We start from the raw sequence: 23,746 nt of genomic DNA, 5'->3' as shown, positions 1-23,746 counted from the left end.
CACTTAACCTCACAAGGGTGGGTGCTGGACCCTATCCCAGCTGTCTTCTGGCAGTAGGCGGGGAACACCCTGAACCGGTTGCCAGCCAATCATAGGGCACACAGACACGAACAACCATCCGCACTCACACTCACACCGAGGGACAATTTAGAGTGTTCAATCAGTCTGCCATGCATGTTTTTGGAATGTGGGAGGAAAACGGAGTACCTGGAGAAAACCCACGCAAGCACGGAGAGAGCATGCAAATTCCACACAGGGAGGCTAGAGCTGGAATTAAACCTGGTACCTCTGCACTGTGAGGTCGACGCGCTAACCACTGGACCACCGGGCCACCTGTAGCTATGTCATTTTCATATATAATGTACCAGTAACATAAAATATCATTTCAATATTTTTTAGGTACTTTTAATATACTTTTTTTGTTTTGGTTTTCTGTTTCTATTTCCTTATTACAACAACAAATAATAGGTCAACACAACACAAGCCTGTTATAAATATTCAATTTATTGTTTTATAAAAAGACATAAAAATTCATATTTAATATAATTGAACTGCAAGGCCCATTTCAAAAATGAATTGCCCACCTCTGACTTGCTGTATGGGAACCTGTGATCAGCTCAACTCAACTCAAAACTCCGCTGTATTTATTGAGCACTTTAAAACAACTACCGCTGAACAAAAAATGCTGTACATCGAGCAAAAATAAAAAATAAAAGACAGTATAAAGCACAAAAACAGGAAAACTAGAAATCAGGTCAGTCAAACAAGCCATCACGTTTGTTCATCGGCTAAACCAGGAGTAGGGAATTGATCATGATTGTTTCAGGCTTCTACAGAGCTTGCTGATGAGCTGATCGTTTGAATCAGGCGTGTTGGAGTAGGGAGGGATCTAAAACAGGTTGGAATGTCTCTCAAATGAACCGGAGTTCTCTACCCCTGGTCTCCACTGTTTGAAAAAAAAGGGTACTGTTGGGGTTCATTTATGTTCTCCTAGGTACAACTTTTTGTAATGTACCGTGCAGGGCTCAAAAACAGAAAGACTAGGTACAAATAAGTACCGTTTCTAGTTTGGAAAGAAAAAAAAAAGGTACATAAAAGGTCCAAACTATCAAATAGGTGTAAACTGTAAAGGAAACCACATCTTACCCTTTTGTTCAAATGTAGTACAAACCAGTGTGGCTCAGTGATTGGCGACCCATACCTGGAAAACTCTAATGACTGCCATCTTGGACGAGTTTCTGTGACTTTTTTCTCCCTGTTCAGTGAGAATTTGAAGACGTTTATTTTTGGACAGTTTGTCCTACATTCTGTTGACTGTGTGAAACATCTACACGTGGTCAATGTCACAAAGGGCCACGCAATATCCTATTTATTATTACAGGTTATTAAATCACATCTACAATCAAACATACGTGCACTGCTACAAAACAGAGGAGTGCGGCAATAACGGCATATTTTTATATGTATGAGGACCTAATGCAAATACTGTGAGACGTTTCAGCTTCAGTGCAAATGCAAGTTCACAGAACAATTGAAGTATTGTAATACGACAGGCATACAATCCAGTTTTAAAAAGTGGATTTGGTACAAACTACATGACATGTTACACAGGAAGTCAGGAACCAGAACCCTGGAAAACGTGTCAGCTCCAATATGGTGCTGAACACATTTATTCGACCTTCATCAACCAGTACTTGACTTCAAGACCATCAAGCATGACAAAGACCTTTTGGGGACGCTTTCATTTTCCGTGCGCTCTCGACTATGAACTGAATTTACCCTCAGCAGGCTTGCTTTTTGGACTCAGACATTAATAAGACATAACTTTCAACCAGTAAAACATTTTTTTCTATTGATGAATGCAAGTTTTAATGATAATTTATGGGAATGTCACTTCTTGAACCTTATCAGAGACAACGTTTCAATCGCGCTTCCTACGATGTAGGAGGTTAGAGGTAGATTAAAAAAAAAAGAGGCCAGCGACAAGGTACAGTCACGTGTTTAATTAACTACTTTGCACACTCTTGTCGCTTCAGCCGGCGAGGCAATAAATGATATATTGGTTCAGGTATGTGCCACCACAATATTTTATGTTTGAATTTGAATCGCTAAACTTGATTTGAATGCACTGAAAAACCGAATTACATGTAATGAATTTGCATTGTTCAATTGAAATATTCACTTTGAAAATCTGAATCTGAATTGTTGAATTTGAATTCCTTAATGAAAATTCAAATCTGTACATTTTTTTTCACATTCAGTTTTACAAATGCATATTCAAATCTTTCCATGCAAATTCAGTTGGTGTCAGGGAACATCCAAGTTCTTCAGGACGGGCAATCGATAGCAGAACTCAGATGTCATCTTTTTTCCAATCAGCATCTTTGTTGTGAGAATGAGACATAAGGTCTCCGGAATTTTTTTTTAAAATCTCCTTAAGCTTTCACACCTCTCTTAAACTTTGTAGTTCAAGTCATCGGGTCAGAGAGGGATGAAAAGGTATATTATCAACGTATAAAAACAGAGCACCTTGGTCAGTACCAACGATTTCCTTTTTTCCTCCCCAAACCTTAATGCTACGGCCGCATTGAAATCCACACTTTAGGTATTACTGACATCTAGTGGTAGAAATAGCACACAGCACGTATCGATCGACAGTCGGGCCTCATCCATCCATCCATTTTCAACTTTGCTTTTCCTGAACAGGGTCGCGGGGGATGCTGGAGCCTAACCCAGCTAACTTTGGGCAAAAGGCAGACTACACCATGAACTGGTCGCCAGTCAGTCATAGGGCACATATAGAGACGAACACCAGATTTTTGCAAAAAAGAGAGCAACTGGTTAGCACGTGGGCCTCACAGTGCAGAGGTGCGGGGTCCGGGCCTCGACCTTCCTGTGTGGAATTTGCATCCCCCCCCCCCCCCCACACACACACACACACATTCCAAATACATGCATGGCAGGTTGATTGATCACAACTGTCCCAAGGCGCAGTTAACTCAGTTAGCGGATGATACTACCCTCTTTCCAAAATACAACAGTTAAATTGAAATAGCTGTTAATAAATTAAACTGCTTTCTGATGTATCTGGATTGACCTTTCAATCCATGGCAATCCTTTAAAAAAAAAAAGCAATATCCCTTTAAATCTTAAAGGAAATTCTTGGGCACGTACATATCAAAAAATCAAAACTCCAATCTCCCAATGAACTTTGAAAACAAGTCCAAACGAAACATTTGGCTTCAGAGGGATTATTCCATATTAGGGCACATATACTTGACAAAATGGAAAGTCTATCGAGAATAATATTTTGTTTTATGTTGTCTTGAGAAGGAAGAAATTTCATCTGTGCTGTATGTACATTTGACAATAAAGTTGTATCCAATCCAATATGCCAAATAGCAGCGCAGCGGTCTCAAACAAGCTACTTAAAACAAGAAATACAGTCAATCTTAACTTCATTTGGTAAAACAAGCCTCACTATCTGAGAAAAGGTCAAATGGTTCAAGAAATAAAAGATAGTGACCTGAAGGTTATTGATTTTGATTACCCTCATGGAACACTTGTTGATTGAAATCCTGGCTCAACAACGCGAGCACAGTCTGTTACTGTGTCACCAACTTTATATTTAACAAAAAAATATTACAGTCAACAGGATTTTACAATAAATAAACGGTCACTTAAATGATCAGAGTTCCATAAACAATAATTATTGGATTGGAAACGGTTATATGTGCACAATTACTCACCATATTCCAAGACAGATAGAAACAAGTCACTGTTTTATGCAGATCTGATGAACACAGATGGTGCCATGCTAAGTTAGGAGCAACGTTGGGTCAAATACAATTTCTATCCTCCCAGATCTGGATTTGAAAGAAGGAAGAGAGCTTTGCCTCAAGAATTTCTTTTTCTTACTAAAAGTACAGCTGAACACCCAGCTAGCAACTCACGATTGGGTGCCATTGCTATTGAGATTTCTCTCAATGAGAACAAAAAAATGTACGACAAAATTCATTTGACAGTCTTTCTGAGAATCCATTCCCTTGTAAAATCAACAGCAATAACACAAGAAATAAATATGACAAAACATCCATTGAAAAGCTAAGAACAATTTATTTACATCTTCCTATTCCACCAAAAGTCAACGAGAGATACTTTAAAATGATGAATTGTTTTCGTCCTGCCAACGAATTGCTAAAAAAACAAACAAACAAAAAACCCCAAACGATTTTAAAGTAGATGACAATGAATGTGCTTTCTGTGAGAATGAGGTACAGAAAATCGACCACATATTTTTTGAATGTACAGTAAGTATTATGTCCAAACCTGGACTGGCGAACATTTTGTTGTTTCTGGCGCCACACTGTGGCGACTCAGACTCCTGTTTTGTTCTGTAGTTCTTGTGTTTTTTACTTTGTTTTAAATGTGTTTTTTCTCATTCTCACCATTATCGTTTTTGCGCTTGAGTCTCTCGCTTGTAAGTATTTATATTATTTTTGTCTTTTGATCATGCTCTCATTTTTGTTTCGTGAAAATGGACTCTTGTTATTTCGTTTATATTTTCGGATGTACTATTACTTTGCCTTTGCGAGAGCTTTTTGTTCATGTATTGTTTTTCCTGGTTGTTTTTGATCCGATTGCCATTCACTTCGTCCACAAACTGTGTAAATTTTCCTTTGGGGACAACAACGTATATGAAATGAGATTTTGAAGATCCACCCATACCAGGGTACATTGAAACATTAACTTCAACACAAGAACAAAGAGCTGTGTTATAATTTCCTTCTCTGCCCAGCCATTATTTCAAGGAAATATACTGTATTTTTTATTTTATGTTTTTCTTGGCGGGTTAACCACATTTACCTTCTATTTGCTCTGAAGGGCGTTTAGGCCTTTTTGTGATGTTGTCTACCAAAGTTTGTTGAAAAGCTGTTGCCATGACAACATGCTATTCGCTAAGAAAACAGCACGACTTTTCAAGGTTCTAAACGGGCTTGAAAACTCATGAAACTTTGCAAACACACCAGGTCTGGCAACGGCATCAATATTTTGTCAGGCTACTGTGTGATTTAAAAAAAAAAAACGGTTTAACAGCAACTCCATTCTTTTTTTGCAAAGCAGCTCTGGTTGTATGTGTCACCAAGATCTACCAAAAGTTGGACCAAGAAGAAGAAAAAAATGTGAAAATAAGTATCGTAATTAATAGCAGTAAATCATATCATTTTAGTTGAAGAGCTTCTTGATGCTGAAGTATTAACAACCTTAAAAAATGTTGATACTTTTGGGCGGCTGGCGTAAAGAGTGCCCAGGGTGTCGTTAAAACAAATGTGTCAAGCACTGCAGATTAGTCTCTACATTGCAAGGCATAAGCAACAAAACGTGTGCACTACAACGTACAATGTAGAATCATTAGATACTAAGATTTCTTCAGAAAGCTCATTTTGCATACCAAAAAGCATTTTGCATTCCTGTTGATGGTGCTTCAACCCCAAAAGGGGGCAGTGTTGTCCCATATAGAAGTTTACCACCATGTTGCACTGTGATGAAAGAGGGCGCTAGTGCCTGGGATCAGACTACAGATATTCCTCTTCTTTTACATACAGTATCTCATGAGCCGAACTGGGCACCTAGGAGCAACAAATAGAGACAGATAAGGAGAAATAGCATCTACAGCATATGTGGCTGAAGCATTTACACTGAACACTGGTATATATTGTAATAAAGTAAAAGGAACAAAGTGCGGACTCTGAAATGTCAACAAAACTGTCTAGAGCCCAACAAACATTTTATCGTCAGTAGCGGTGAAGACTCAGTTACGGCTGTACTTGTTTCCCATTTGAATGTATATTCATGGTCGACAAGGGTTTGTCGCCACAGTGTGTACATTCTCTAATTGCCCCACTGGGATAAATAAAGTTTTCTGAATCAGAATCTGGAATTCCTGGCTTTCCGACTGCATTAGTGTAATTCAGTGATTAACTACGGTTACTGCGGCCCAGTGGTTAGCACGTCGACCTCACAGTGCAGGGGTACCGGGTTCAATTCCAGCTCCGGCCTCCCTGTGTGGAGTTTGCATGTTCTCTCCGGGCTTGCGTGGGTTTTTTCCGGGTACTCTGGTTTCCTCCCACATTCCCAAAACATGCATGGCAAGCTGATTGAACAGTCTAAATTGTGTCTGTGTGTGCCCTGCGATTGGCAGGCAACCGGTTCAGGGTGTCCCCCGCCTATTGGCCGAAGACAGTGGGGATAGGTTCCAGCCCCCCCCCCCCTCCCCCCCGTGACCCTTGTGAAGATGAAGCGGATCAGAACTTGTCGGATTCAAAGTTGTAAGCGTGTGTGAGGATTCAGATCAAAAGTTAAGAGTGTTTAAAAGCACGCTATGTCATAAAGTCAATTCAGGGCCCTATTTAAATGTCCATTAATCCAAGCTTTCATTATTTTCGACTCATAATTTATGCAAATGCAGAATGTCTGTAATGTATGAAAACTGTTCAGTATTTGGGCTTTCTTGATCCTCGTCCCGTTTTCAGAGTTGTGATTTAAAGTTTGATAAGCCTCAGAGGATATCAAAACGGGTTGCAGCATTTGGACTCACGACGTGTTGATAGACGGGGCAAAATGTTGATCCGGTTTTGGAAGTAAGGCCGATATTATCGTCTTTGTTTGGCTTAAAACACAAATACATGCTTTGTTTGCTTTAATGGTGGACTAAATCAGAAATATTAACAATTGACTGAAAGTCAAGGATTTGGACTTTTCAAATCAAAGAAAAGTTCAACCCCCCTTCTTCCTTCATGTTTTGTGTGCAGTAAGCTTGCTGGCAACAATGATGTAACAACAATTTCTTCTTCTTTTTGCCACTGGGCATTCAATTATGTTGAATTATGCTTCACTGTCATTGTGTTTTAACTTGGCAGTCTAACACTACAGCAAACTAAAAATAGAATCTTGTTAAAAAAGTGATGACATTTAATCAGGGTCAAACGAAAACTGAGTCCTGTATGATCAAAGCATATTTTGTAATTTAGTGACAGAATTTTACTTGGGGTTGTGTCAGTCGTTTGTGTACCGCACACAAAACTTTATCCACCAAATTAGCCATACACATGCGCCCGCCACCTTAGAATGATATCCACAGTGCACCTTTGAGGACAAAATCCATTACATTTGCCAGTGTGATTAAAACTTACGGCAAACTATTGGTCACGTCAACAATTATGTTTCCCATATAGCAAAATAATCTCAGTGGATGATACAATTTCCAACTCTGTGCTCCCCACAGTATTCTTATCATTGTAAACTGTGTTTTGTATGACTGAGGACCTTATCAGTTAATTCCTGCACTGAGTTGACAGACAAGAGGAAGACCCGAGGACGTTTTATCGAAAATGTCCATTTTTTTTTCGTTTGAAAAGCGTGCTGGCTCACGTTTGATATTATCGAAATTCCCAATCAAGATGTTCAATCTAAATTCCTGTCTTACTATCCGCTGCAGATCTAGCTCAGTATGCATTTTACATCCAGCCCTGAATCTTCAGTATACCTGGTTGACTCCACCAACTACGAGAAGTCGATCTCTGATGACGATGGAGGAGGCCGAGCATCGGGGGAACGTCATGGAAGCCAATCGCTCCCATTTTTTCTTCAGAGGATGAAAAGCCTCAACAGTGTCCAGTGCAGAGGGCTCATGACCTAATCACATCACAACATCGTAATCGCATAAGTGGCGAAATTCCAAATAGAAAGACATAACATGTTGGAATGGGCAAGCTCAGATGCACACAGACCTCTATAGAGCTGGGAGACAAAACAATATCAATATGTAACGTGATAGGCACGTGATCAATCTCAATGGAAAATATGTTCGATAGAAATACAATCTTAAAGAAAACCGCTCCCCAATCGAGGCTACCGAGGCAGAAGCTGGGGAGAGAATTGGGATCCACCCGCAGCGTCATGACCTACTACGGCCCAGCAAAGTACATTTGGTCCCGTCATCAAATCGACCTGCTACTTTTGCTGAGTGGATTACAGTTCAAAACCACAAAGAAAATAAAGCCCACACTAGCGATTTAATGTTTAGCCTTCAAGTCTCAGAACTTGTTTTAAAAAAGAATCCTGTGCACTGAAATGAAAGGTAAAAAAAAAAAAAGTGTGATGGCACAAAAAGAAATTGTTGATAACAGGGGGAAGGTCACATCTCTAGTTTGGCAATATTTTGGATGTTTTAAGTGGCTGGAATTTTTGAATGCTCGTTTGATACTTCGGTGACATTGTTTCATATTACAAAAATATTTTGTTATGTGTTGGAGATGTCTGTATTATGTTTGATGTGAGGACAGATTCATTGCAATGGTTGACACAATACCAAATACATTCTGTTTAAAACAGCGTTTATTTAATCTTTTGTCCATTTTTTGGACGGTTTCATCATGGGGTCAACATCCTATTAAAGGGTAAATATTGCATTTCAACATCTGTTTTTTTTTTCTTCCGTTCAACCTGACCGAGTGTGTTGCTGATCGGCGCCACGGGATGGACTAAATGTCAGTTGATGACAGTGTTTTAAAGCCTTAAAAATTAAGCAGTGTACCTTCTGTTGTCTGCTGCCTTTGTGGGACGGATTAACATTACCATGTTTTACTACCTGTTCACAATTATTTTAACAAACCTTTTTTCTTCAAAAACTTGCATAGTCAATTTTCATGCTTTTTCTGAAATGACCAAAGATGCCACAAGATGGGGCCAAAGTCATGTGTAACAGAAAAGTAGTGCCATTTTTCTATTCGATATGATTTTCGATAGTGCTGTCAAGAGATTAAAAACATTGTGAGACTAATTAATTATAATCTGTAATTGATTGATCTAATATAATATATATTATAAAGTTGTTTATTGTTTTTAAACAGACTTGAACAGATGCAGTCCGAGCCATTTACTTTCTGCTGTATTTGAGACGAGTCCTACCTGCAACCGTTAGTTTCGACCACCAGGGGGAATATCACTAGTTTGTTTTTTGGTAAATCTCCAAATAATTACAAAATAAAAATAAAATTAACAATAAAATAAACATATCAAAAACAGTAAGAATACCTTTCTGATCAATACAAGTACTGAACACTGAACTTGCTTCAGATAATAAAAAATACATAAAATAGACCCTTAAATCACAGTGCTTTAAGTTAGCACTTCAGAAATAACACTGTTCATGATTACAAAATAAACATAAGTCACTTCTCGAGGCTACAGAGGACACAGGAGCTATGCTGACTTCATGCCTCGTACGCGGGTGTTCCCCTCGAGTTTAGTTTGGTGAAGAGATTTGCTTTAGCTCGCTATATTGCTAACGATTTCGGTGCTAATGTTAACTGAGGCTGCACTCGGGACTGGGTGCTTTGCATTGATGTGGTAGCTAAACTTGAGCTGCCTCAGTGGTTAGCAAACTCCTTACAAATTTGGCACAACACTCTACCTTTATCCAGAGTGCCGTCAGGGATTTTGGAATGTCAATTTTCCATTCATTGGGCTGAGAACTCTCACATGCTCATTCATGTTCACCTCTCCTCTCCTCACTGCTGCTTACCTGGCCCTCCCAACTCCAATGGGAGCCTATCAGTTTCTGCTAAACAAGCCCAAACATAATGACAGCCAATCAATGTCCGCTTCAGGCTGTGATTGACCATTGTTTCCCACCCTCTACAACTCGAACACAGGAAGCCAACACATAAAATGGGAGATTATATAAAAGCAACCTACCAACAGAAACAATAAAATTAAAGATTAAAATTTAGATTAACGCGATTAAAAAACATATCGCGCTAAATATGACTGTAATTAACTATTCGCAATTAACACGATAATTTGACACCTCTAATTTTAGAATCATTTTATGGCATCTCAGAAAAAATACTGTCGTTCCACTTTTCTATTAGAGAGGGGGTTTTGCACCATCTTGGTGCCAAGAAAATATTTTCACACTTCTTAAATGAGAGACAAACTTTGCATTTTGGGAGGAGCCAAGTTTAGCCAGGGGAGACAGAAAAAGTTGAGAGGTCGCCATAATTAAATTATCTTTCAACCATTTAGTTTAGAGGTAATGTAAATTGTAATTGTAAATATGGCATTATCAAAGCTAGAATCATGTGATATACAGTATCAATAAAACACACAAGTCCACTTTCTGTGTTATGAGTCTTGAAGAGTTTCACAGTGGGACACGATAGCTCTGTTTGGTATTGTACAAATGACATTCAAATAAGTATGAGTTCATTTCCATGATGTAGAAACCATTATTTAGTCTTACCTAGTCCGCCTGCTACCACCATGCGGCCACGCAGCAAAGCAGCCACAAAGTCAGCTCTCTTGGTTTTCAAGGGCACTGTCTCATCTGACTTCAGCCACGTACCTGAACGGTGAAATGAAGGATAAACAAGGTGGGAATGATGCAGCAGAATTTAATGGTCACACATAATTCAGTTCACAAGCAAAAAGGTAAAATGTTGGTTTTAGCATTCTAGTAAAAAAATAAAAATAATGAAAACAATAATAACAATAAATAACTAAATAAATAATCCTTGCTTGGAATCTGGTTAGCTAAAAATTACATTGGCATGCAACGTAAGTGTTCTTAGATGAATATTAATGCCAAGTATAAAAGTTATAAAAGTTGATGTGATAACTTACTTGCAAGAAGTATTGAAGGTACACTTGACACACATAATTAGTAATTCATCACATATCATATATGATTAACACAAATTTTAGTGTGATTATTAATTGTACCATACATTTTTCAAAACATTTGTACGTATTCGGCATTAAGAAAAAAAATGTTTGAATGTTATGGTTGATAATTGTGGCTAAAACATTCTCAAAACGTTCTGAATTGTTTGTATGGTCTTTCAGCAAAGTATATTTGATTACAAATCTTAGGGGTGTATTATGAAAATAAGAAAATTCATAACTACTGGTGTTATACGAAGGAATATTCAAAATGCTGTCCTGTATGAATACACTTTTAACCCGCAGCTAGCTGACAAACACCGTCACTTAACATCTTTCTTTTCCGGTTCTTGTTCCGTTTCGCTTTTACTAATTTTCTCTCCAGAAGGTTATTATATTGCCTGCTAGTGTATTTTGCTATTCAAAGTTGGATACATTCTGCTACAATGAGTTTCCAGCCATCCTTGTGTGAAAAATGTACTTCATCAACAAAGCACAAAATACCGATGTGTCACAAGGACATGTTTATTTTAGCTTAGCAATTAGAATAGTTTCTCAGTCTTCTGTTAATTACACCTCGCTGTCCCTACGTTTCAAAAATATTTGTCAGAAGTATAGCTTATTCACAGCCATTGAGGATATGATTACTGACTTAGGAGTGACATCGGAACGTGTTTAGCCACACTCGCTAGCTAGCCAAAGCTCATTGCTAGCTTGCCTCGACAGTATCTGAACAGGGGAAAGCAGCGGGGATTGGTGACTGTTCAACGTGGACACACACACACACCACACAGTTGTTTTTTTTTTAAAAAAACAACATTGTGTTGATTTCATCATATTTGTTCATGAAATTTGTCCTGGCCCAGTTAGGCCAGCATCTGTAATGTCTCGGTGGCCTGATACGAGGCACCCTATTGACCATTTGCTTCCACCTCCTACTTCCTATGCGTAAGGAACAAAAATGCATTGCATTACGTTACCATGCCTTTTGGGATTGTCCCCATCGATTAGAAAAACGTTATTTATGATTCTCAGTTTTGCTTTTCAATGTGTTTTTATGAGACACAAAATGCTGATTTTCACTTACAAACTGCGATGTGAAACTTCTTATTTTGTGACATGTATTTATTTATTTTCATATACCAGAAGATAGACATATTACCAAAATGTTTTTTGCCCTACTTCATATTCATTCACTTTTTCAATTCTTGTTTTGTGTGCTGTGTGTGTTATCTTGCCTATGCACTGTAAGTACGCCAGAAGGACACTTCTTATGTAGAAAGGCCAGTTTGGAGGGTGCCTGATTTTTCGTGATATAGAGGTATAAATGCAAATATTAAACAGTGACCGAATGACTGAATATGTTTCTATGTGGAAAGTCATTGCTGAAGATATTACAGCCATCTGTTTCGTGATCTTATAATTCAGGCAGCTCCTGGTTGCCCGTTTCCCATCTGCAGCTCATCTCCCATCTCATCTATTTCGAAATTGGAGAAACTTGGTATTGTGCATTCCTGATGTGTGGAAGTGGAAATATTGATATCACAGTCTTTGTGTGTATAAGGCACAGGCATTTGCTTCTTTTTTTTTTAATGAAAAAAAAAATCATCACCTCATTATGAGACTATAATAACCGGAATCACACTCCGGTTCTGCCTTTCATTCGACCAAAATCCCCTGCCAAAACACATACCCAGTGGTAAATAAATAGCTAGATAGATAAATAACTCAATAGTTTTGAGCTTCCATTACGCTTCTCGGGTCATATTTCAAACACTTGTTGCTGCATAGTGCATGGGCCTAACATTAAATCAACACAATATTGATTTTTACATTTTGAGGCAGAAATTTCGAATACAAGTATAAATGAGATGCAAAAACAGAAATGGGATGTCTTAATGCCAACAATGTATGGCACTCGGAATTTTCCTGCATGTTAACACAAAGCTCAGGATGTACAGCATTGCACTTATATTTGACATTAAATCTGACTCTATTGGGCAGATTTGCTTCCAGAATTACTCACACTTGGTTCAGCAATTCTAATTTATTGATAACTTTATTGTAAACGGAAATAGGTTGTCTCAAAAGGACAGGAGGACCAAAAATCTTGAGACACAAACCAAGAATAAACTTACAAAAACAGAGAAAACTACTTAAAATACAAAACGAGGCAAGGGAACTACAAAACCACGGAAACGTCTCGAAAACTGTACTGAGAACAATAGCTCGAGCAAGGTGAATTATCAGGTGTCGTCAGGTGATTATGATCTGTGAAAGAAAGCCCTCCTATGTCACCTACTGGAGACTAACAGAAACAGAATAATGACAAGTAAATGCTCGTGATACATAATATTCAATTTTTTTCGAAGTGAAATCCAACCTTGCAGCTAAATATAGTGAGATCCAAAAGCTTTCCGCGGGCTACTCAAAACTACACCGCGAGCTATGGTTTGAGAAACCTTTCTTAAAGCCTTGTGTTAACCGCAAATGAATGATGTGATTCATTTGAAAAGAAATATGGATATTTTATTTTAGGTCATCCATACCTTGGTTGCAGTCAAAAATGTTGACGTTCTTGGTAAATTTTGAGGTCTGATGTCCTCCTCCCTGGCGTAGACCTCCCAGCAAACACAGCCTCCCAGCACTGTCCCATAACACACCTCCATAGGATCGCTTACATGACAACATTGGAAGCGATATCCATGAGCGCATATCGGTGTCATACATCTCAAAGGCCTTCAGAGGCCGCTTACACTGGCGGCCACCTACAACATTTGGTAAAAGACAATAGATTAATCATTGGAAAATAATATTTCAATAAAGTACACATAGAAGTAGTTTACAGAGCGCATTCTGCCTGAATAACAATTTCTATTAGTGTTAGAAAGTACCTGCTACATAGAGTTTGTTGTCCAATAAATGTGTGTTGGCATCATAGCGCGGGGTCGGCATGGGAGGAAGTAAAGCCCACACATCCTTACGAAAGTCATACTGTTGAAGGATGTTGCGAGGGAGCAAGTCAGCACCCATTCCACCCACAGCAAGAGCACGGCCATCTGCATGCACGCACAGACACATGCAATCGAGGCAATCATTTGTGAAATGAATTTTCTGGAACATAAAGGACGAACCTTACGCAAGAAAAAAAATGGAACGGACACCCTCTAAAAATGTTTATGTCTCATAATTTATCTAAACTTTAAACAATAAATATTCAACAACTTATTATTTGCAACTCATTTTACGACATTACTCGAAACCAGGGGTCACCAACATGGTGCCCGCGGACCTATTCCAAAATACCTCACCAGTGATTAGACACTTTGACTCTCCAAGAATATTGTAGAAGTGATCATTTCAAAATGTGAACGCTGGCAGATATTTATCTGTTTCATAATTCTTGAGAGAAATCGCAAATGTGATTAGTTAATTACGACATCAGAAGGTAGTTTGAGCAAAGTTATTTCAAAACGGCATACTATCAAACTGATAGTCCTGTGCATTAAGTAGGTAGACGACCCCAAGAGGCAGACACAAGCAAATCTAAACAATGACCCAAGACTGACTGGTTGGGCTTGGAATCCTTTTGACAAAACACAAACTAATGCCACAATGACCAACCGGTGTGCCCCTACAGTGCCAGCTGTTGGTCACACACAGGATCACCCTAACAGTAGCTAAGAAGGAGCTCTTAGTTTCAGAAAGGTTGGTGACCCCTGCTCAAAACAAGAAATGGCTTCAGAGGATTTGGGTTGTGGGTGGCCCCGGGGACAACCCAGGACATGCTGGAGAGACTATCTCTGGTTGCATGGGAAATAGCTGGGGAGAGGGAAGTCTGGACTTCCCGCTATTGCTGTTGACCCTGCAACCCAACCCCAGGCCTAGTTGTACTGCTTCAAGTCTGTGACGCTGCTGTCCAATTAGGCAATATGCTTGTCCTTTTCAGGATTCTAGATGTGGAGTGTTTTCACAGCGTTGACCAACTCCACAATCGCCCTTTCCTGCAGCCTCACAGCAGTGAATTCCTCGGTGAAGAAATCGAGTGACTTTTAAATATAAGCGCCCTCCTTCGCCATGTGAGACTTTTTTGGTCCCATGTAGCCAACTTTTCACTAACTTGTTCTTCTCAAATTTGCTTCAAATGCAACACAATGTTCAAATTGACCAAACATACATGCAATTTGGACTGCAAGAGGAAGCTGCAGAAACTCACAGAAGAATGTAAACAAACTCCACAGACATGGAGTGGCTTGATACTCAGAACCTTTCTGGGTTGAGGCAAGACTGCCAAATACCACTTACTGCGCAACAGGCAAAGACTGATATAATTAAAAAGTTCAAAAAACAACTTGTATTCATTTTGAAGAAGCAAACCTTGTTATCTGGCAATTCATTATCCGATCTCTTGAAAACAATGAATCAACAAATGTCACCGTTTAGGCCATTAAGTGATTGACTACCTTCTTTAAAATACCCTGCTTGTTTTCATTTAGCACTATTGATCGTTTTGTCATACCATTCGTCATTTATTAGGTGGCATTTAGTCTGACGATAAAGCTGCAAGCAATGGATTGAATACAGGCAAGAAAAATGATAGTCTACGCATATTGTGCTTATTAATATAATCCCCATATGTTTACAGTTTTTAAGTGCATTATTATTATTATTAAATAGGACAGAAGACTAAACTCTCTAAATTCCAAATAAATTGACAGTTGAAGAAGCCTTTTTTTGGGGGGGGCACATGAGGTTTTTGAGATAGTTTGACCTATAAATGCTTGCACAATGCATTGTAATTTCTAGCTGTGACATTTCAGGGAAAAAAATCCACCCGTTACCATTAATTCATAAACACTAGTAAATAAATATATGACTATATTACATATCAAATTATCAATCCATCCATCTTCTAATCCGCTTATCATCACGAGGGTCACGGGCGTGCTGGAGCCTATCCCAGCTGACTTCGGGCAGTAGGAGGGGTACACCCTACTGGTTGCCAGCCAACTGCAGGGCACATATAGACAACAACCATTTGCGCTCTCCCTCACACCTAAGGACAATATAGAGTGTTTCATTAACCTGCCGCGCATGTTTTTGAAATGTGGGGAAACTGGAAAGTACCCGGAAAAAACCCATGCAGCCATGAGGAGAACATGCAAACGCCACAAAGGAAGGCCGGAGCCCGAATCGAATCCTGCACCTCTGCAAGGTGAGGCGAACGTGCTAACCAGTCGATAACCGGGCCACCCCTATCATATTATTATTATTATTATGAATAAATGATGTTTGAGAGAGAAAAAAATGACAGATTCAGAATCAGCACAAAAATCATTTAGAAAAGTTTACTTGCATCTCTGATTACAGACTGCAGTATAAAATTGTTGAGCAATGTAATGAGCTAAATTGTTTGATCTAAGCAAAAATCACCATGAGTAGAAATTCGTTCCTGAAAAAGGTTTGAGCCTACTGCAATCATCTTGTTATAAATCTACCGGTATTTATTATTCATTCTTAAGAATATATAACATGATTTAAAGTCACCAATCATTTGCAGGGCAAACAAACATATTTGTGCATACAACAGCACAAAACAAAGTTCTGCAAATAATTTTTGGTCGATTATCTATCTGTTGGAACGATGTTTCCTTTCCACTCATTTCCCTTTTAAACGATGCCCCATTTATAAGGAGTGTGCATTTTTTTTAATGAGTAGCACAAGCATGTGACTGCACTCCTGTAAAATGTGTCTGTCTATGCCAAACATTTTTTTTTAATCCCGACTCTTCCATTGAGCTTTCATTGCTCATAATCAGGTGGCTGAAATCATCATGTGGCGCAACGTTATGTTCCGCCATAAATCCAGAATCAAGATATGAATCACTGAGAAAATTGGGGTTGTTATCGCAGTAAGAAATGTCAATGCTGAAAAATATCAGTGTTATGAAAGCAGTTGAAAACCCATCTCTACAGCCCAGGACATAACTGTAAATTGACTTCAATCCCCGCCACTCTTAACTCTTTCAATCCACAAGACGTAGTTGTACGTCTTTTTAAAATTCGGCCCCGCCTACAAAGGACGTACTTGTACGTCTAAGTCTTTTTTTTTGTTTTTTTTGCGTCATAGAGAGGAGGAGGGTCTGATGCAATCTGTGAATGAGAATAAGCCGTTTGCATTGTAAATCATGTAAAAAAGCGACCAGTAGGCGGCAGTGGTGCCTCACGTGCTTGAAATGCATGCTTTTACAAAAGGCTCTTTTTCTCCGTTTTTTGCCCAGGAATTGCCATTTTCATGAAACTTGGCCATTTTGTAATGCCGATTGCTGAAGAATGGAAAAAGACATTTTGGCAATTTTTTTTTCTGTTGAAAGAAGAGAGTCCAAACGGCTCCATGTTTATATAGCATTAGAACCAAATATTCTGTGGGCCTTGCAAGATCAGTGAAAATCCAATAAAACGCTAGGATTGAGGGGGTTGCTCCAGTGAAAATGGCTGGGATTGAATGACTTAATCAGATCCTATCTCCAGAAACTTGCAACATACCTGAGGGATCAGCTCAGGTGTGCTGGACATACTAAAATGAATAACACAAACATGTTGGCTAAACTGCAACGAATTCTGACTTAGGAGTGGAATTCCATTTCACAGTAATGTTATGACTAAGCTGGTAAAGAGCATGAGGAGGAGGTGCAGGGCTGTTGTGGCTGTGCATGGTTCTTTTGCACCACTGTTTTAGTGGACATACCCTTGGGAATTGAAGCCAGGGTTGTGCATTATCATGCCCCGAAGTATGGAGCTCAAGTGAAAGTGAGCAAGTCCATTGTCCAAAAGCGACCATTTATTCGGTTACCTCAGACCATTGCACAGTGGAGGGAACAGGGGGAATTGGCCTGATTACATTCCCTGTGCTCCCGAGTTCTTGTCGGAATGATATTAGCAGTTGGTGGTCAAAATATCTGCACATAATCAAAAGAAAGTTACAAAAATAACATTGACCAAACACAGTACATGTAAACCATGTGTTTGTCACAATTTCTTTTCACGGTTGATCAAATGTTATGTTCATATTGTTTGGCCTACATCGCAAACATTTGGATTTTATTGGATGACTGGATCAAATGATAGACACAGACGGGAATATTTTTTAACTCAGGAAAAATGTATTTAATTGCATTTTAATACAAAATAAAAAACATGTGGAAAATGCCCCCTGTCGAGACAGATTTTTTTTTCCAGAACAGTAATGCTTTCATATGATTTCTGCATGAAGCAGTTGAAAGGTTAGATCACAAGTCAAAAATGCTCTTTACAAAATTATGTTTTATGGCAGTGGTCTCCAACCTTTTTTTGCGTCACGGGCCAGTTGAGACGAGTATATGTTGCTTGTCTGATTGATACTGCATTTTTAGAATATGGATTATAAGCAGCAAAATCCACCTGTTTTCATGCATCTCAGGGGGCGGCCATTTTGCCACTTGTTGTCAATGGTAAATGACATCACAGTTGCTCTCCAGCTGGTGAATGTCACATGACCGAAAAACAAAACAAAACAAAACAAAACAAAACAAAAAAAGCCTTCATTCCGGTGAACAGCATGATCAAAAATAGCAATGAAATCAATGCAAACCACATGTGATGCAAAAAGTAAAAAACAATGATTGTGATGTAACAATGGCCTGACAAGATAACAAGATGACCACAGCAGAAAAAAAGATTTCACCTTTCAAGCGAAACAGGTTTTATCTTGCGAAGGCTAGCCAGCGATTAAGGTTAAGAGTTTTTGTAAAGTGTCATAGGCTCACGAAACACCCTGTGCATCTACACCAGTTATCAAAACAAATCAAAATATTTTTTCTATCAACCAATCCACCAGAGAACCCCAAACAAGACTCAACAGCAACAATAAACAGCTTGAAAAGATTTTGCACATTTTACAGGGGCACAACACAAGCTTTCTGTCCCTTAAATATAAATACATGTTCATTCCAAATGGGGCATCATTTAAAAGGGAATCAAACAGGCATTCCAAAAGCATCACATTTATGAAGAGAATCACGGATCCAAGATAATATCTGAAATCCATACCTTTTACAACCATAGACATGCCCATCAGGGCCTCCCGGAGGGCGCTCCTCTTCCTCCACCTCCCTTCCTCTGTGTTGTACATTTCCACCACCTTTAATGGTTTCTGGTCTTCTCCCACTCCTCCCACCACAAGGATCTGCTTCCCAAGGGCTGCCACAGCAGCACCGGCACGTGGGGTGGGCATAGAGGGCAGGCATATCCATCGGTCCCCCTGGGAACAGCGACAGGTATTCTTTCAAACGGTTACATTAATAATACAAAGAGCACAACTGTCAACGTTTTAGTCTTTCAAGAAGCTCTCATGCAAAAAAAGATGTGCATTTTCAGCAAACAAACCAGCAAGCCAGGCCTATTGCGTTTTGTACCTCTGGAGAGTATAATTCCAAGGTGGAGCATGGCCTCCCTGCAGCATCACAGCCCCCCAGCATGTACATCTGACCTCCCACCTCTGATAGAGTGTGGTAGACCCGGCCACTGGGCAGTCGTGCTAGGCTCTGCCAGTGATACTCATGAGCTGAGGGCACCGCCATGGCCTCAGAAGAGTATAATGGAGTTAGTAGGGTTGTAATTATAGATTGATAAAGGAATAAAAAAGCTAAGAGACTGAGGAGAAGGCCTGAGTGGAGGAGATTTATGGGAGTGGTGATGGTAAGCGGTGAGAACGTTGGATTAAGGCAGGACTCCCATGCCCAGGGTGACGCCACTGCGTTTAAATTGGGCCCTGCAAAATACATATAGAAAAGGAAAAAAATAGAATTAATATTAACATCCATCCATCCATTTTCTGATCCGTCTATCCCCACAAGGGTCACAGGGCGTGCTGGAGCCTATCCCAGCTGTTCTCGGGCAGTAGGCGGGGGACACCCTGAACGGGTTGCCAACCAATCGCAATGCACCCATTGACGGACAACCTTTCGCGCTCACACCTAGGGATCATTTAGAGTGTTCCATTAACCTGCCACGTATGTTTTTGGAATGTAGGAGGAAACCAGAGTACCCAGAGAAAACCCACGCAGGCATGGGGAGAACATGCAAACTCCACACAGGAAGGCCGGAGCCGGAATCGAATCCCGCACCTCTGCACTGTGAGGCCGACGCACTCACCAGTCGACCACCGGGCTGCCCTAATATTAACAAATATTGCGTAAAAACCTACAAGTGGAGTGATTCTGCTCAACCTCAAGTGAGTTAATTAATAGTCACAAAAACAGATTACACAGTTGCGCACCATCAAACATACTGATTTAAGCTTAGAATTTAGATATTAAACTCAGTAAAACAGAAACAAAAGGTAGACCCAAACAGAATATGAAAGGAAAGGTGTCTAAAGCAAAAGGATGAAGAGAGGAAAGATAGATGGTATTACATAATACAAAGGAACATTGGTGAAGTGCGGTGAGCAAGGAAAAAAAGAAGACAGAGAGAATAATATCAACATTGAGGTTTGGCCACAGAGGGCTGAGCAGCACACTATTTTAGGATGGGCAAGCATGATATGGCTAGCTGTACCTGTGGGGAATTAAAACCCATTCTTCAACTATTTGAGGGAAATAGAAAGAATTAGTAGGATATAGTTTTTTTTCTGGCTTGCTAAGAGGAATCTCTTCGACCGAATGAAATCAGTTGGTGATGGTAATGCACCATTAAGTTGTGTGCTAACTGCCAAGAAACAAGCAGGAGAGGAAAAAGAAAGAAGAGCATGTGCCAGATGATTCCCCCAATTAAGAGTGGTATATCAGCCATTTTTGTGCATATGTTCGCAGTTTGTGATGAGATGCAGTCGAGATGAGTGGTCATCTTTAGAAATGTAATTGGCCTACAAAAATTGATAAGCACCTTAGGGAAGGAAGGAGAAAAGAAAGCAGCCAAGACTCCAACTCCATCGCCTCCAAATTATACCGCTTTGCAAATCGCCAAGTTCAGCCCACAGCACCTCCGTTGACCCGACAAGGAACCAATGCAGCTCAGCTGAATTCATCTGACCCCCAAGTGAACGACAGAGGCGGATGAAAGCTAACCTGTTTCTGTACGATGGTCAAACCAGATGTTTTGCTGCCAATAGTCAGTTGCGACAAAAAGATCAGGGTCATCGGAAAAGCAGAGCACCCTGGTGAGCCAAATTCTTTTGTTCTCCCTCCCGTTTCACTCTCCCTGCTGAGTCAACTCGCAATTCAGTGCCTTCAGATTCTCATAAATCCCAGTGCAGATGACAATTTATTGACCAAGACTATATGTACGCCAGCAAATATTCCCCATGAGTCCCCTGAGGTACCCAAGGTCATTGAGACGGTAGATGGCAGATTGAATTTCAGTGTGATGCACCCCACTACTCCGCTTTTGTTGTCCATCTCGTGTAATCTTCATGAAACCATGTCGGTGTTTGTCATTCCCACACCCTTGGCTCCTACTATCCGAGGTCTCCCCTGGCTGAAGCGCCATAATCCACAGACATTCCCTTTGGCATTTTGCCGTCCTCTGATTGGTTCAGAGTGACTCGAGTGAGATTCAATTGAATGAAGCCGGAAGTGGACGACTTCACTTGACCGAAATCCATTTTCAAGGCGGACTTTTCAAAAAAGAAAAAAGAAAAGAAAACGTGGACATTGTAAGGATAAATCAGAGAATGCTTGCGACAACTGACTATCAGCAGAAGAAAATACATCTCCTGGAATGACCCAGTCAAAGTCCTAACCTCAACCCCATTGAGATGCTGTGGCATGACCTCAAGAGAATGATTCACACCAGACATTTCAAGAACATTGCTGAAATTAAGCCGCTTTGTAAATAGAAATGTTTCCCAAATTCTTCCTGACTGCTGTACAGGCTTAATTTGCAATTGCAGGGAGTGTTGCTGGTTGAGCTTATTGCTGCTGAAGGAGGCCAGTGATCAAATCCAGGTCACAGACTTTTGCCAACCTGCACTGTGATGTTTACATGCGGTGTTCAGTAAAATCATGGGCCCCTAAAATTGTTTATGTGGTCTTCGTTTAAGACGAATATTTGTTTGCGACTTGAGACAATCAAAATATATTGTGAACAGTTCTTGCAGAATTACATTTTTCTTGCAAATCTCTGCAATAACACTGATGGAGGATCTTAATCAAGTGAATATGAGAAACAACATTCTGCTGAAAGGGTGCTGGTATCGTAAACCATAAGAATAACTTGTGGTACAGGTTGAGGAGACAGTCCTATTTGTCTCAGATTTGAGTGATATTTCTGAATAAATCTGGGTGTTTTTTTTACATTGACTCTCATGACTGTTAAGAGAACAATATCCATCACCATCATCATCAACAATCATCCATCCCTCCTAATAGAAAGAGAGGTAGGTGTAAGAATACAATGAACATTCAAACTAGAACCGAGGAGACTTAGTTCAAACTTGACGTTATGAGTCCCAACTTTTCTAAATATCGGCTCAGGTCAATTTATACAATCACTGCTCAAGTATTATGCCCTTCAATGAATGTTGTATCAAGGAGAAGGATGCGTGAAACAAACTGAGCCGTTGGATGTAAAACTGATAGTGAAGAGCATAAAATACAGCTGCACTGTACCATTCGGCTGGCATGTGTGCTCCCGCTTCGTTCCTGTTGCGTTCAACAGTATGCCTCATACTCTGGTTTTAAATTCATTACCATAACTCTGGAATAACGATCGCCATCGAGGCTCCACTTGACAGTTACAGTAATATGAACTGAGCTCAGATCTACACCTCTTACATACTGTATTCATTACCGTAGCGTTAACTCTAATTCTGTAATGACTTAGAAGTGACATCGGAGAAAAAAAAATAGCCCACCACTGCATCCCTGAAATATAAACATGTATCTTGGTAGTCTTCGCAGTACAGTACATCAAGTTCACACATTAACTTTATGTATTATGGTGCCCCCCCCCCCCCCCCGCTCCCCCCACTTCTGTAGCAACGCAACGACCTTCGACTTAATAGCCCAAAAGTAAACATTGGGCCGGAACCACATCCGTGTTTATTGTCAAAAGCTACTCACACTGGCCATTCCTGTCGCCTCTCGCTCGGTGTGCGCTGCTGCCCTTCCCCGCTCCTCTCCTCTCTCGACGGCGGTGGATGGAGATGGAATAGGAAGCTGCTTTTTGCGAGCAAGATGGAAAGCGACGAGGCTCGAGCAGCTCGAGTTGTTCCAGGGAGTGCTCAATGGGGAAGCGAGCTGTGACAAGATCGGGCTCCGCCTGAAATGTCGCTATTATTATGTGGGTCAGAGACGAAGTATTTATATTGGGCTGTCTCGGTGGAAATTTAAAGTCACCCCTTTTATGGTTGAACGCTTTCTGTTGGCGATGTTTATTAAGGTGTTTGCTGCGAGTAATGGTCGTTTAAATAATTTACATCGTAATGTAATTTGATACTTGGATGTGCTCTGCTGCTTTAATCACCGATGTATGTGTCATATTCTCATGCACCCACCGTTGAAATATTAATGGCAAATTTTAAACCATTTATTAAACAAACCAGCTGTATGTTATGGGTTGGTGCCTGTGTTGTGTTTTATTACCCCATTCTTTCAAAGTGAGGGTGAAATATTTATGAACACATTCTCAATATACCTTTCGAAGACGATTCGCCAATCTTCTGAAATAGTATGTTGTGCTAAGGTTCATATTAAAACCAAAAGAAACTCGTCTTTAAGAACCATCCATCTGTTCCAATATTATGTGTGGGGGGGGGGGGGTGATGTAATTCTCCCAACTGAATAAAGATAGTCACATGCATTGTCTTTTTTCGTCCCCCCTCTGTCCTGTTTGTATCTGGGTGGCACAGTGTGGACTGGTTAGCATGTCCACCTCACAGTGCAGAAGTGCGGGGTTCGATTCCTGCTTTCCTGTGTAGAGTTTGCATGTTCTCCCTGTGCCTGCATGGGGTTTCTCCGGGTACTCTGGTTTCCTCTCACAT

At 40.0% G+C, this 23,746-nt stretch overlaps 1 protein-coding gene across 2 annotated transcripts; it reads right to left on the bottom strand.

Annotated features, from left to right (window-relative positions):
* Positions 1-627: 627 nt before the first annotated feature.
* On the bottom strand, positions 628-23,030 carry klhdc8a (kelch domain containing 8A). 2 transcript variants are annotated; one of them, XM_086118570.1, is made up of 8 exons: positions 22,827-23,030; positions 19,179-19,534; positions 18,814-19,024; positions 13,620-13,784; positions 13,275-13,493; positions 10,307-10,408; positions 7,547-7,695; positions 628-5,630 (listed from the first exon to the last, which is right to left on the bottom strand). In XM_086118570.1, the coding sequence occupies exons 2-8, from the start codon at positions 19,341-19,343 to the stop codon at positions 5,577-5,579; spliced, it is 1,065 nt and encodes a 354-aa protein (XP_085974696.1). In that variant the 5' UTR covers positions 19,344-19,534; positions 22,827-23,030; the 3' UTR covers positions 628-5,576. The 2 variants fall into 2 exon arrangements, with proteins under 2 accessions (XP_085974696.1, XP_085974697.1); XM_086118571.1 differs by lacking the exon at positions 19,179-19,534.
* Between the last annotated feature and the right edge of the window lie 716 nt (positions 23,031-23,746).

Source organism: Hippocampus guttulatus, chromosome 8 (assembly GCF_054856545.1).
Source record: "Hippocampus guttulatus isolate MCC_2025c chromosome 8, RoL_Hgut_1.0, whole genome shotgun sequence".
Taxonomy (NCBI): domain Eukaryota; kingdom Metazoa; phylum Chordata; class Actinopteri; order Syngnathiformes; family Syngnathidae; genus Hippocampus; species Hippocampus guttulatus.
This window is presented reverse-complemented; position numbering and strand designations above follow the sequence as displayed.

What these genes read in the sequence shown, in the direction of transcription:
- klhdc8a (XM_086118570.1), bottom strand. Translation starts at nt 19,343, where the DNA reads ATGGCGGTGCCCTCAGCTCATGAGTATCACTGGCAGAGCCTAGCACGA. An exon ending in CATGTCTATGGTTGTAAAAG is followed by an intron (nt 13,785 to 18,813) that starts GTATGGATTTCA and finishes GCGTGCATGCAG; the next exon opens with ATGGCCGTGCTCTTGCTGTG. An exon ending in GGTGGTAGCAGGCGGACTAG is followed by an intron (nt 7,696 to 10,306) that starts GTAAGACTAAAT and finishes TGATGTGATTAG; the next exon opens with GTCATGAGCCCTCTGCACTG.